At 46.5% G+C, this 11,997-nt stretch overlaps 1 protein-coding gene across 40 annotated transcripts in view; it reads right to left on the bottom strand.

Moving 5' to 3' along the window:
• Positions 1-11,997, bottom strand: part of LOC123519837 (myosin heavy chain, muscle-like) — a 39,463-nt gene that overhangs the window by 16,730 nt on the left and 10,736 nt on the right. For 18 of the 40 annotated variants that reach the window (XR_006679109.1, XM_045281373.1, XM_045281376.1 and 15 more), the window contains exons 6-12: positions 11,545-11,707; positions 9,133-9,236; positions 7,825-7,962; positions 7,186-7,455; positions 4,249-4,419; positions 2,677-3,010; positions 988-1,040 (exon numbers count right to left, since the gene is read on the bottom strand). Coding sequence is in view for 39 of the 40 variants with exons in the window: in XM_045281373.1 (XP_045137308.1) it covers positions 988-1,040; positions 2,677-3,010; positions 4,249-4,419; positions 7,186-7,455; positions 7,825-7,962; positions 9,133-9,236; positions 11,545-11,707 (1,233 nt within the window). In the remaining variant the exon portion in view is untranslated. Of the gene's footprint in view, positions 1-605; positions 659-987; positions 1,041-2,676; positions 3,011-3,767; positions 3,939-4,248; positions 4,420-4,818; positions 4,990-7,185; positions 7,456-7,824; positions 7,963-9,132; positions 9,237-9,874; positions 9,979-11,544; positions 11,708-11,997 lie in introns of all 40 variants that reach the window. The other 22 variants (XM_045281377.1, XM_045281382.1, XM_045281408.1 and 19 more) reach the window with 8 other exon arrangements.

Raw genomic sequence — 11,997 nt, 5'->3', positions numbered from 1 at the left:
TCACAGAAGAAAAAAATATATCTTCAAAAATGTATCGAAGCCATAAAGCAAGTCAATAGTTTAACGAAAAATGCTATAAAACAAAGTCCCAACAAAGTTCATATAGGGAAAAGAGCATTACATATAGCTTAAAGTAAAATATGTTTTATAAACTTCATAAGAGTAATACTGTGTTACTGAAAGTCCATTTAACATGAGCAGAGGCAACACAAGCAATGGCTTTGCAAAGCAAATACACAGCTCAGTAACAGATAGCGGCTGAGGGGAGTGAGGAGGTGAGGGCGGGGCGTGAGGGAGGGTGGACTGTGAAGTTCGGGATGAAAGGAGGGATGAAACTTAATCAACTTACAATAAGTAATTTTTATATTAAGCGTTCATTGTGTGTGTGTGTGTGTGTGTGTGTGTGTGTGTGTGTGTGTGTGTGTGTGTGTGCATGCATGCATGCACCCACACAAATATGAGGGTGTAGATGTTTTTATAGTGGATTTTTTTTTATTTTTGTTTATCTTTGGCTTTGTTTGGAAGGGGGAGGAGAGGGGAGGGTGGCCTGAGGAAGAGGTGTTTGGAGGAAGGGTGGGGTGTGGTCGGAGGGAAGCTGTATTTACCTTGTACATGCCGGATACCGTCTGGAAACCGGAACCCTTAGTACGCTTGCCGCCTGTAGGAGAGAATGAACATATTCACGAGGCGCAGTAGCGGAGGCCAAGGCAAAGACACACACACGTAAGTTAAAGCATAGGGGTGTTAGTAGGCAGGACAGGGAGGAGGTGCCAGTTTGTGGTTAAGTGTACGTGGTGTTAGACGTGGGGAGGGAGTGGAGGGAACACAGTGAGCGGCACAGACGAGGTACGAGAACGAATACTAAGACAGACGATGGACCAGGCGGAGGCAGGACAGCACGGTCCCGCCTCCAGCTGCTGCCGCGCTGCTGCGAACACATAGCTTTGCCATGTAGCGTTGCTATTGGCGGCAGTGAGTGATATTTACCCTGTACAGGCAGGAAACTGTCAGGAATCCAGAGCCCTTGGCGCGCTTTCCACCTGTTGGTAAATGGAACTCTCATAATCCGTGACTAAGGAGGAGAGGAGGCAGCGTCCACCGAGTTGGGTCCAGCTTTGCCAGGACGCTTGGAGCCGCCCTTGGTCTTATGAGGGACGACTCCAGAAGTAACACCGGGAAGTAAATTAGGAACCTCGTGATCACTATGATTCAGTCCTAGGATTGGGGTGGGTGAGGGTAAAGCAGCAGTCACACTACTCTTTGATATCGTTGGGAACGGTGGTAAGGCATTGTCACCGCTGGGATGACGCCCACACATCCACACAACGCCTGGGTCAGACAGTCTTGCTCAGAACAGAGACTGTAAGCGCCAGTCAGTAGGCGGTGCAGATATTGAAAGTCTATTGCTTTTAAATAAATCAATGACAGTTTTCTAATGCAAACACAAATATATGTGAAGCATATACTAGATTTATCTGTGATTAAAAGGTTATAAGATTAGATGTAAAAGTAGGAAGTTATTATACGACTTCCATTTGATTACTGAAGGGAAACAGAGGTGACGGACAGATGATGAGGACCAGCGTGAAGATTATTAAGACAGTATTGATTGGTCTGCAGCAGCAGTAACATTTCCCTCTGCATAGTATTAGGTGACATGAGTCACTGTGGCTTACTATTACCCATCCTGGCAACTACACCACTGTGGACTGGCCAGTGTTTGGACGTACAGTGTAACTAGTAGCTCGGGTGCGTTGTCTGGTGCCAGGCCAGGCGAAAAGTACCTGGAACTGTGATATCTTTGACTAGTGTGACCGTAGCTGGAGGGAAGCAGGAACAATCAGCATGCACCAGTGATCTATGTCACTGTGAGGGGGGCACGTCGCCCTGAGAGTCATTGACAAGGGCTTGGCTAAGGAAAAATTCAAGGTTCTTCAAAAATACTCATTCAGTTAAGATCTGTGCAACTCAACTCAATTGTGCAACTACTAGTATTGTGAAAGGAAATGTAAAGTAGAAATTATGGCGGCAAATCATTGAAAATTATAATGAATAATTAGTATACTTCAGATATAAGAAGAAAACGTTGCCACAAAAGGCATCTCCGAGACTCAAGGCTCCAGAGTGCTACTTATGGACCGACAACTTTACTGATGCGGAGACCATCACTTCCAGATCCGCCCGCCACGCCTGGCTCACGGCGGCGGGGCCACGAGAGAGAGAGAGAGAGAGAGAGAGAGAGAGAGAGAGAGAGAGAGAGAGAGAGAGAGAGAGAGTCTTTTCTTCTAGTGGCCCCAAGGCGTGGTTAGAGTGGACTGGCGAACGGACTGGTCAAGCCCGTGGGTAGTGCGTTACTCTGTCGGGAAGAAAAGGAGGTTGTGAGGGTGGGATGGTGTTTACATTGAGAGAGAGAGAGAGAGAGAGAGAGAGAGAGAGAGAGAGAGAGAGAGAGAGAGAGAGAGAGAGAGAGAGAGAGTTGGAGAATATTTAAAGAAACAGGTAATTTGCCAAGATTACATTAAGAGTATCAAATGTTATAAAAGACTAGTGTAGCTGTATGATATTTGGAAGAAATATCCAAGAAAAAGAGACGAAGGAGGAGGAGGAGGAGAAGGAGGGGAGGGGAAAACAATTGCTAATGAAGACATAAAGATAGGTCTTGCATATACGCACCACCCTTGCCGCCGGTGTCAGGGGCGCCGGACTGTCCTGGGTGGTCGAGGAAGATCTCCACAGAAAGACGGTTGGAGGCCTTCTTCATCTGGTCCACCACTGTATCGTTGAGGGGGTCCTTGTTCTTCTCGAGCCAGCCAGTGAGGTTGTAGGGTACGGTGCCGGCGTAGTGAACGATGGCGAAGTGGGCCTCAGCCTGGCCTGGCTTGGGGGGCTTGGGCTTGATGAAGTTGGGAGACTTTCCAAGGTGGTTAGTCTTCAGCTTCTCTTCAAAGGACTTGTCGGTAGCCTTGGGGAACATGGACTCCTCTTCAAGAATGGAGAGGATACCCAAGGGCTGTGTGGAGGGTGAAGGAGGTGTGTTAGATCCGGTGCAGGACAACTCAGAGCTTGGCCGTTCTGAGTCTTTGGAAATTTGAAAGATTTTAGCTTTGTTCGTGTATTGATCATTGTACTTAGCGTGATATCTGGTGAGTTTAGGTATTACTTTGACAAGAACTTTGCTTAAATGAGATCTGTGTTACTGATGTTCTAGGTAACGTGACGGCCAAGATACAGAAAAACGAACTGTTGTGTTGGTTTATGTTTGACAGACAAGTTGTGAAAAGGATAAGTGTTTCACTTGCATGAAATACAAACTACAAAGTACGCTGAGAATTATTACTTACCTTGCGTGTCACCAGGATTTATAATGAAAATATTATCGTAGTAGTTTTTTACAGATATTATTCATGCTCAGTTCATGAAATTGGCTTTTGTAGCAAGAAAAGTAAATTTTAAAGTTCTGAGCACTCTTCGAGGATATTTCTTTATTCACTGTAGATATTTATATATGTGTATGGCTTTGGTAAATAAACAACGGGGATTTCACATTGAGAGGGACAGTAGCACAGAGGAGAGGAGTCTGAAGATCTACAGGTACAGTGGCGGAGTGGGTGTTAGTGTCGCCAGGAGGGGAAAGTTAGGTGAAGCGCCACACGCGGGCTTGATGGCTGCCGTGCAGGCCTGCAGTGCGGGAGGCATCAAGCCCACGGCGGAGTCATTGGAAGAGAGAATATAATATTCCCTCTTTATCATGGCGTGGAAGAGGTTACCTTTTCAAGAAGGTCAATACAAGCCTGGAGGTCTAAACCAAAGTCTATGAAGGTCCATTGGATGCCTTCTCGCTTGTACTCCTCTTGCTCCAGGATAAACATGTGGTGATTGAAGAACTGTTGCAGTTTCTCATTTGTGAAATTGATACACAGCTGTTCAAAGCTGTTGAACTGGAGACAAGGAAAGGAACGCCGTATTAGTCATTACAGTCAGAATGGTCAGGGTACGAGCAGTCGGGTCAAGAAACAGAGGGAGAACAGACGCCGTCGCTGGGCATGTTCACCGCTAAGCCGGGTTGGTGGGTGGGTGGGTGGGAATAGGGGAATTCCAGGGTGGTGTCTCAGCCACCTTTGATAGGGTGGGTTGGATGGGTATGAGGAGGACAAGGGACGAACACAGGGTGCTAAAGTGAGGTCCTTTATGTCATGTTGAGGATCCTCACGACAGGCATTACTAGTACCTCTCACACTCCCGCTTTACCTTCTCAATGAGTTCAATACAAGCCTGGAGGTCAAGACCAAAATCAATGAAGGTCCATTGAATGCCTTCCCTCTTGTACTCTTCTTGCTCAAGCACAAACATGTGGTGGTTGAAGAACTGTTGTAGTTTTTCGTTGGTGAAGTTGATGCATAGCTGCTCAAAACCATTAAACTGGAAGGTGGTAACAGGCACCCGTATTAGATCAAACTACTCGGTCAAACACTCGGCAGGGCCACGTCATAGCTGGCCTCTGGGTTAGAAGTAACAAGATCAAAGTGGTCATCCTCTAAAAGATTCTGGTTTAGGGAACACAGGGAACAGACATGGAAAGATAGTGGAAAACAATCCCGAGGTTCTTCATGGTAGACATAGAGGGGGGTCGCTGGAGAGACAGACAATAATTGCACCTCTACGAAAGACTGAACAAAAAGTTGAAAATCACGGGCTTGGGTGTGCTCGTGTGGAAATGTTATTTCCCATTTTCCAAAAAGTACCAGAGTGGAAAATGGGAAGAGAAAAGGCACACGTCGTTCCTGAAGAGGTGAATGCGGGGGCGGTGGGATCAGTTACCTTCTCGATAAGTTCAATGCAGGCCTGGAGGTCCAGACCAAAGTCTATGAAAACCCAGTTAATGCCCTCTCGTTTGTACTCCTCCTGCTCCAACACGAACATGTGGTGGTTGAAGAACTGCTGCAGCTTTTCGTTGGTGAAATTGATGCAAAGCTGCTCAAAACCATTGAACTGTCGGGGAGGAGCAAGAAGCACAGTCAGCTGGGGCAGGGGACGAAGGGGCGGTGCTGCTGCTGTTGTTGGTGCTTGTGCTCACCTCGTGATCTGAGGCGCCTTGCAAAGGGAACTTTAGGTTCAAGGCTTATATATATATATATATATATATATATATATATATATATATATATATATATATATATATATATATATATATATATATATATATATATGGCATAGTTAATGTCAAGCTGTTCAAATACCAGGTATGGTCGAGTCTTTCTGGCATGACATTGACACAATAAAAAATCACTCAATCGAAAACTTAAATAAAATAAACATAATACATGAAAATATTATTATTGAACACTCAGAAGATTAAGGAGTCGTTGTTGGGGAGACTTCAGTTGTGTTTCCTGTGGGAAGGGTTAGTGTCGCCGCGGACGGCTGTGGCGTGTACAGTGGTGTGAGGACTCTGGGACGGGGAGACGTGAAGAGATTTGTGACGAGGGAGAGTCCTTCAGGGAGGGGGGGTAAAGGGAAGATTGAAGGGAGGGGAGGCAAGTAGACAGCAGCAAAGTGGTGAGGACGTCTTGGAGGTGGTTCCGCTGGTGCTTGGCTGCTGTTAGAAAAAAGTTATTGGTCATGCACATAGGGCGGGGACAGAGGGCGGGGCTGGGGCATGGAGGAGGGGCAGGGGATAGTTCTTCAGGGAACCCGCTGGCAATTTTTGGATGGCTTTAAGGGGCAATGCTGAGGCAAGAGGAGAGAGAGAGAGAGAGAGAGAGAGAGAGAGAGAGAGAGAGAGAGAGAGTGTTGAAAATACGGGAGAGTGGAGGGTAGACGGAGGTGGAGATGCTTATAAACGTACACTCTCTACATTAAGACTACGACTTTCTATCGAACACTGCTGCCACTAGCGGGATTCACTCCTTCACAGCTACCTACTGATCAGATCCTCATTCTCTCCAGCATCACAGAGCCAATTGGATGGTAGGTAACGAGTCACATCTCTAACTCCTTGCGTCTCATTAGCCTAGCAATAGAACAGATAGGAGAACAGGCTGACGGGCAGATATTCATAGTCAATAAAGGGACTGGAATGAACGGTTGGTATCTTAACCCCTTCAATAATGAGACACATTTGTACCATGATTTTTTGGGATATGATTAGATGATTTTATTTGCATTAGGAACGGTCTGGAGGGCAGAAGATTAATGGCTACAGTCTTCACTATTTTAATCCCCACATGAGTTGTTGAAGCTGTAGAAAATCACCAAATAGTCACCAGAATGAATATGAAGACGCGGCATGGTACTGAAGGGGTTAAATTGGACGTGGGCATAGACAGAGGAACAGAGGGGAGATCAAGGGTAGCTAATGGACCTTTCTATTAGGGAAGCTATGGGATAAGGGGAACTGTGACTAGAAAAGAATGAAGGACAGATTGCCAAGAAAGGGTGTACTAGACCCAAGAAGGAGGCAGGGGATTAATTTTGACGTAGGAATTGGGAGGTGGAGGGGAAATGGGTAAGGGTGGGAGGTGGGGAGGATGGAGTGTGGGGAAAACTGTTTACTGGTTTGGTTTGTTTGGTGTGAAAGTCAGTCCAGACAAAACCCAATCGTGGACGGAAGGAATACAAGTGGGAGGGGAAGAGACTAGTACAGATGGCGTTGGGGTTGGACCGGAGGGAGGGCGTGCGTGGAGAGGGTGGAACGCCAGACAAAACTTTAGAGTACTCCAACTCAATAAAGCTAAGACTTGCCAGGTATTCTGGTCACTGGTGCTGCTTCATCTGCATTCCCAGGCGCTGTACTGTTATTGGAGGAAAAAAAGGGAAGAAGAAGGGGAATATCGTCAAGGGGGAGGCAGAAGGGGAGGCAGGGGATGGCAATGCGTGTGTAGGAGCGGGAGAGGGTGAATTTTATCAGGGGCGAAAATATGCATAAAAATGAGAAACCTTTACAATTTGCTACGGGAGATTACACACACACATTTTTCTTTTTTTTTTTTTAATGTACAACGCTATCAGTGTGATGTGAGCCAAGTTGACATCCTTGAGTGACCACAGTGAAGGAATGAAAGCATTGGAATCAAGAAATAAAGTATTGGTATCTATCAGCGTACATATATATCAATTTTGCCAAGATTATGCACCAATCATGGACACTAAGAAGAGGCGTCACTAACTAAACGTTTGGAAACTTACGTCGAAGATTTCAAAGCCGGCGATGTCCAGCACGCCGATGAAGGTGACTCGCTTCTGGCCTGTCTCGAGGGTCACGTTACACTTCTTCACCAACCACTTGAAGGTACGATCGAAGATACCCTTGGCCAGAGCGCCCACGGAGTACGCCACCTGGTCCTTGTTACGGCCCTGCGTCACGAACTCGTTACCGACCTTGATCTTGGGTTTGGTCAGGTTCTTGTACAGGTCGGCGCCGTCGACGCCCATCAGCTTGCCCACCTTGTCACCTTCCTGCGGGTGGGGTGGGGGTTAGGGTGATGGTGATGGTGATGGTCAGGGTGGGTTGTGGCAAAGAAGGAGGAACACTCGTCGAGTATTCATAATTTTCACTGTCGTATAAATGATTTTCTTCATTGCTGTTGTTTCCAGTGATGTATATTGTTAGTTTGTCCCTTATGGATGTGAACTGCCTATACTGATATCTGCTGCTTTCTTCTTGTTTATTGACTTACAAGATGTACAAGGCAATTCAATACAAATATTAAATGTTTTCTCTGATCAACGCTTCGAGTGATAAAGTAATAACTTCCCCGCAACACAATAAATAGCCTTCACTCCTGCCCAGTCTAGTGTATTTTTCTTGCTCCTGTCCGCACTCACCTCTGTGCCGTCAGCCTCGGCCTGCTCCTCTCGGCCTCTTTGTTTGAACTTCATCTCTCCGAAGTGCATGACAGCGGCCGTCACCTTGTACACGTTCTCCTTGTCTTCCTTGCTGAAGCCCAGCACGTCGAAGGCGTCCTGCAGCAGGGTGTCATTATTACCCGCTCTTATGAAGGCGGCGGTAGAGGGTGGGAAAAGTGATGCTTAGAGCCTCATTTATTTAAGTAATGGAAAATCATTATGAGGCGTACTTGCTGCAGTCTTTGGAAATGCATTTAGATTTTTTATGAAAGCAGATAATCTTCAACTGAGAAAACAGGAACGTTAATGGGTATATGTTGATGGTGAAATGCTGTAATGTTGTCGGTATTTGGGAGTGGAGAGATTCAAGAGAGAGAGAGAGAGAGAGAGAGAGAGAGAGAGAGAGAGAGAGAGAGAGAGAGAGAGAGAGATGTTGGCTTACCTGTGCGTGGGCGTAGCGGCTTGGTGATGCGGTGCATGCAGCGGAAAGGTTAGTCAGACACGTCAGATAAAGAAGGACAGTGATGGAAGGTGAAGGGACAGAAGGGGTGTCGGTGGCCAATTAACTTCTTCAGGAGGTCGATGTTCAGAAGACTTCAGGAAGCGCGGCGTGCGGAGAGAGTGACTTTGGAAACTTTATTTTGGGAACACTGAGTTTCAGACTGAATCTCTGAGTGAATGGACACGAGTTGCATGTGGTGCATTCATGCAGGTAAACATAGACGTGTTTACTCAGTGCACGCTCTTATCAGGGTAACTCGAATAAGATGAACAGTTCAGGTGTAAAGAAGCGTGAAGCATTGCCCCTATAGCAGCAATGGAACGGGAGCAGCTGCGACATTTATTTGACATACACAGACTCAATAGCCAGCATCTGGGAAGCTAATTTGATGAGCCATTGCATATAACTTTGCTATCTAAAGCAACATGAAACAAGGAAGTAAGAGCAGCCACACCCTCAAGACAGAGAGCGTAGGCAGGCAGTTTACAGCTGGACGACGGAGACTTGCCGCTGTGGAGCCTTGGCGTGACACTGGCACAGACCAAGCTTGACGGAGGACCAGCAATGACAAGTGTAAATTTATGGCTCGTGGCGGGTGACTGTCTGGTCTGGGGCGCTGGTGTGGGCCATCACCGGTGCTGACACCATGCTGCACCACCAGTCATGACTCACTTGCTGCCACAGACCAGCACTCGCCACGCCTGCCTTCAAGTCATGCTTCTCGTGTTAAGTATCTCCTCGGCGGTCGGAGGAACAGTGTCACGAGGAAATAACATATAACTTACATCAGTGAACTGCATGTCCTCTTTGTCGTCAATGGAAGCCACGGTGACCTTGCCTTGAGACACGAAGTGATAGTCGTGGATGTCGTTGGACAAGAGACACGTCGCTAGAAGCAAGGAACATGTCCGTCAGTGAGGAGGCTGCACCTGGCGGTAGGGCAGGGCAGGGCCGGGGAGGGAGGGAAGCGTGACAGCGGAGGTGAGTACCGAAGGGAAAGACTCACCGTGGGTTAGTTTGAAAAAAAAAAAAAAACTGGTGCAACCGGGTACTACTCGGATTGAGGGTCAGTGTGGGAGGAAAGTGGTAGAGGAGAAGGGAAAATTTTTCCCGCTGGTGGGGGCGGGTTAGTCCCAGGTGGTGCCGGTGGGCCTGGGTGGGAGGGTGGTGGAGGTTCATGGGTGGACCACTCTTGGTGTTAGTGGGGGATGGGGCTCCTGGCTGTTGTGGAGGAGCTGTGCATTTAGTGTTAATCTTTATGGTCTAGGTACCGCGGGTGTTTTGTATACAGGCTTGTATACAGGAGGGATTAGGTGGACAGGAAACCAACAAATTTAGTCACAACATCCGGTGAAATCTAGATCTGTCTTGTCTGAAATAGATACTAGATCTCCAGGACGAACTATGGAAGGCGAGTGTAGTCTACGAGTGTTTCGTCACGAGATGCCGAGCACGCGTTCATGGTCTGGACTGAGGGTCTCACTACGCGGCCCATGCAGAACACTCGGACTCCCTCGCACAACTTACATCCGTGAACTGGATCTCCTCGGCATCGTCAATAGAGGCGACTGTAACTTTGCCCTGACTCACAAAGTGGTAGTCATGGATGTTGTCACTGAGGTAGCACACCGCTGTAAGGGACGAAAGGGCTGTTACAGGGGGAGAGGGCGACGCGCGAACGTCCATTACGGGCCATGGCAACCAGAAAGAGGAGTCTGTATGGAGTGTGTCTGCTTGTTTGTCTACTGCTCCACGAACTTGCTGAACGAGAGAGTGTTGATTGTGTATTTGTAAGGCCATAAGAATGAATAAACAAGACGCCTAGCCAGCAAACTGCTACCACACCGACACAGACGACATGTGAACTTACGAAAATAAGGGAAGCTGCAGGAAGCCAATAGGCTTACACGTGACAGTATATGCTTGAAATATGTCTACCTATATTCGCCCATCATCCTTATCCATGAATTTATTAACTTTTTAAAACCTTTTCCCTGACTCAGTACTAATAACATCTGATTATTGGGAGGCTATTCCAGTCATCTACCATTCCGAGAACCAATTTCTTCTTTGCTCTTTTTACATTTTATTTCAGCCAAAGTCTAGCCCTGTCCTGATTACTAACCATGTGAATTTTGTTAACTACATAAATTTATCTTTTTACATTTCCTAAACCTCTTGTCTCTATCATGTCAATTCGCATTCTTTGCAATGTTGTAGTCAATCTCCTCTGTGATGATTCTAACACATCTATAGCCTTCATTTGATATGGGAAAAGAAATGTATGCTATAAAAGTACGAAATGTAGGTTTCATATTAGTTCAGAGCCTCAACTTTTAACGCTCCTTATACGCCCTGGAGTCATGAATAAGTGGTGTGCATTCTCCTTGCAATGTAAGACAATCCTGATCACCAGAAAAATGACTCTAACAAGTAGTTTATCTAATATTCTTTACCTCATTTTAGTCAAGTGTTTGTAGAAACATATGATCTAATAGAACACCTTGGCAATGTTGCGTGTTGTGTTGTGGTGTTACATGCACATTATTCCTGAAAGACGGAGACTGAAATGGAAATGGCGTCTGTTTGGTCGACACAGGACGCGGGACGGAACTCGCTGACGGCAGGGGAGCAATGTGAACACATTGGCTACACACACACACACACACACACACACACACACACACACACACACACACACACACACACACACACACACACACACACACACACACACACACAGCCCTACTCATAACGCATAAAAATCCTCACTAATACATAGACACAATAATGATATCACCAAAACACTCTTTGTATACTCAAAACACTCTCTCTCTCACTCTCTTGCACATGAAAACAAAACCACCCTTAACATAAGAATAACCCAAACACCACATCAAATAACATTACAAAAAATCCATCCTTAACCCCCTTCAATAATGGGCACATATTTACCTTGAAATTTACGTACGATTAGACCATTTTATTGACGTTAGGAAGGATCTGTGGAGGTCAGAAGATTAATGGCCCCAGCCTTTACTATTTTAATCCCTCACATGAGTTTTTGAAGCCGTATAAATCACCAAATAGTAAGCAGAATGAAAATGGAAACGCGTCATGGTACTGAAAGGAGTTAAAATCTGCAGCAACCCAATAAGGACACTGATCAAGAAGGCGAAGATGACCACAGTACTCACGTTTGATCCACTTGACCTGGTTGGACATGAGCTGGTAGAAGATGTGGTAGGATCGCTCGAGGGACTGCTGGGAGATGACACGGGCCTTCTCCAGCAGGTAGGTTTCGATATCAGCACCAGACAGCTTGCCAGTGGGGCCGAAGTGGATACGGATGAACTTACCCTGTTGGAGGATTAGGAGGAGTTAGAGAACCGAGTGAGGGAGAGAGTTGAATGGATGGAGGAGAGATGGAGGAGAGGAGGTAAGCGGGTAGAGGGACACATATTTAGCGTTAGGAGAGAGAGAGAGAGAGAGAGAGAGAGAGAGAGAGAGAGAGAGAGAGAGAGAGAGAGAGAGAGAGAGAGAGAGAGAGAGAGAGGTAATCTGGAAGCGAAGAAGATAACGAAGACAACTAACGAATAGGTGTTTGAGAGAGAGAGAGAGAGAGAGAGAGAGAGAGAGAGAGAGAGAGA

Source organism: Portunus trituberculatus, chromosome 46 (genome assembly GCF_017591435.1).
Source record: "Portunus trituberculatus isolate SZX2019 chromosome 46, ASM1759143v1, whole genome shotgun sequence".
Lineage (NCBI taxonomy): Eukaryota > Metazoa > Arthropoda > Malacostraca > Decapoda > Portunidae > Portunus > Portunus trituberculatus.
This window is presented reverse-complemented; position numbering and strand designations above follow the sequence as displayed.